We start from the raw sequence: 2,859 nt of genomic DNA, 5'->3' as shown, positions 1-2,859 counted from the left end.
TTTCATTTAACTTGAAAACATGCCCCTGACACATCTATATTCATAATTAATCTTGAAAACATTGATAATTTACAGCAACTTCCACAACTACTCATTCTCTATTGAGAAAGATATTCAGCTTTTATGCTGCATCACACGTTTTTAAACTTAATATTATTCATTAATAAAGTTCATTCCTTCTCTAATTCTATACTACTAGTGCTGTTTCCACTGTTCCACTAACCTATTCAAAGCAATGATGGAAGATCCACCTTCTCCCACCGCTTCCGTGGCACTAATTTTCATTTTAAAAATATTCTGTCTAATTTCTTTCCCTTTGTCTGAGTCCATCACTTCCTTCACTCGGTTACCCAACTCGCTGGAGCTCACTAACCCTTCTTTGTTCCCTTTCACGGCCACACCCACCTTCATTTCCTCCACCAAAATCACCTTGTTAAGCTTTTGCTCTGCATAAAGAGGCCATGCCACCATGGGCACCCCTTCACACACAGACTCCAACACCGAGTTCCACCCGCAGTGAGTCACGAACCCACCCACTGAGTCATGACTCAGAATCGCAGCCTGTGGGGCCCAGTCTCTCACCACCATCCCCTTCCCTTTTGTCCTCTCCAAAAACCCCTCCGGCAGCAACTCCTCCAAACTGGTCGGCTCCCCCGAGTCACCATCTTCGAACTCGCTCCTCACAACCCACAGAAACCTTTGCTCACTCTCCTCCAACCCAGTGGCGATCTCTCTCAGCTGCGTCCTGGAGAACCTTCCCATGCTTCCAAAGCTCAAAAACACCACACTCTGACTCGGTTGCGAGTCGAGCCAACTCAAACACCCGTCATCGTCCCCTCTACAAGGGGCGGAAGAAATCACAGGCCCAATGCAGAACACGGGTGGTGTGGTTCCTTCCATCAACCCTTCGTTGAAGGCCTCTATAGCCCTCCATTCCATGGCTTCAGACGTGTTTACAATAACGCCATCGCTGTCCCTCATGCACGTGGCGATGTCGATAAAAACCTTGTAAGCCTCGCTTGCACGATCCTGCACCGTGTCCGGGAAGTCATCGGTGTGGATCTTGGGAAGCCCGGGGATGAGGAGGTGCATGTTCAGATCCTTGATGGATTCGGAGTAGTTTTCGTGAAGGACGAGTTGCTGAAGGAGAATGGCGAGGGTGGAGGCCCCGGAAGTGTAGTAGAAGTACGTGGGGATTTGAAGCGTGTGGGTGACACGTGCAGCGCTGTGGTTCATGAAGTCTAGAACAACGGCTTTGAGGTTTGAGGAGAGAGAGATGGAGTTGAGGATGCGGCGGAGGTGGTGGGTGGTGGCGCGGCAGAGCTCGAAGTTTAGGGCTAGGGGAGGGAGGACGGTGGGGAGGGAAATCTGGGGGATGCGGTGGAAGGTGATGGAGGGGGTGGCGGCTGTGACGGCGGCGATGTATTTGGCGGTGGCGGCACAGGTGAAGGCGGTGGGGGAGGTGGGGGTGTCTTGGTTAGGGGGTGGAGTGAGGAAGAGGATGTTGATGGAGAGAGAAGGGTGGTGGGATAATATGAATTTGCCTAGTTCCACCATTGAAACTAGGTGTCCTCTTCCCAAAGCTGAGTACAGAACAATGGAGTCCTTCTTCATGGTCATGGCGATTCAAGAGAGTCTTTTGTTTTTGTTTTTCTCCACTTTTCTAAGGAATTTTGGTGTGTGAGTGGACAAAAGGAGTTTCTTGTTCTATTTATGGACAGAACAAGGTGAGTGTGTCTTGGATTATATGTCGGCTGGTTTAAACTATGTTATAAAGCTGCAAAAATATTTAATACAGTTTATATATATTTATTTTCTAAATTTAAAATTGACTGATTTATTTGCTATACTGCTTATACCATGCACATGTATTTATTTTTGTGATTAAGAATATAATAGTTTATATTTTTATAAACTATTCATATTTCATAATTCTATGTCGACCAACTTAATTTAAATCGTAACCTGTGACAAGTTGAATGGAGTTAAGATCTCTAATTCAATAAAAATATAGAACCCACTTTTTTCCGCGACTATTACACTAGTTGATACTCTTACTCAAATTCTAAACTATTAATTAAGTTAAAAGAATTACATCATAATTGATATACAAAATTAATGCAAAAATTAGATTTGTCTGAGTAAAATAAATGCTAAAGTGGTCCAGAAATGTAATAATATTTTATTGTTGTAAATGCCTAGATTTCTAGAAGGTTATAACAATGGCTACTCACTCTGAATGAAGTGGTGTTTTGTGATTCGATGATGTGTGATTTGTCGGTATTTGAACCCACATGTATTAATTTTAATATTATTGGAAAATTCAAATTTTTTTTCTTTTATGTTAATACTAATTAGATTTTGGCAAAATAAAAAAGTGTATTATACTTTAGACTTAAATAAAACAATTTTCCTAAATTTTGTCTACTTTATTCAATTTTATTTTATTTTTTTAAATGTTAAAAAAAAATTTCTAGAAATTGTGGATAATTTAGTTTTTTAATAATGTTTAAATTAATGAAAAATGAATAATAACTAGCACGTGTCATTTTATATATATATTTTTTAATTTAAAAAATATATCAAGTCAGCATTATGAAATGTGAAGTATCATATCAAGCTAGTGCCACTATCACGTGTCAAGTCAATATCATTGACACATGTCATATATCTTATATTTAATTTAGTCTCAATTTTTGTTAATTTGGTTCAATTTAATCTTAGTTTTTATTAACTTTATTCAATTTTGTTCATCTCTAAATTGATAAAATTTAATTTTTACATAAATAATATACTTGACTTTTATTAAAATTTAAATTTACATTAAAGATTTCTTTCATTATTTTAACCAAACAAAGT

At 39.0% G+C, this 2,859-nt stretch overlaps 1 protein-coding gene across 1 annotated transcript; it reads right to left on the bottom strand.

Annotated features, from left to right (window-relative positions):
* On the bottom strand, nt 1-1,699 carry LOC114182105 (UDP-glycosyltransferase 1). Its single transcript, XM_028068862.2, has one exon. It carries the CDS (start codon nt 1,618-1,620, stop codon nt 196-198), a length of 1,425 nt encoding a protein of 474 aa, XP_027924663.2. The 5' UTR covers nt 1,621-1,699; the 3' UTR covers nt 1-195.
* Between the last annotated feature and the right edge of the window lie 1,160 nt (nt 1,700-2,859).

The sequence above is a fragment of the Vigna unguiculata genome, chromosome 4, assembly GCF_037176805.1.
Source record: "Vigna unguiculata cultivar grain cowpea cultivar isolate G323 ecotype 2 chromosome 4, ASM3717680v1, whole genome shotgun sequence".
In the NCBI taxonomy this organism is placed as follows: Eukaryota; Viridiplantae; Streptophyta; class Magnoliopsida; order Fabales; family Fabaceae; genus Vigna; species Vigna unguiculata.
Note: the sequence above shows the minus strand (reverse complement) of the source record. Positions and strands in the feature narration are given on the sequence as shown.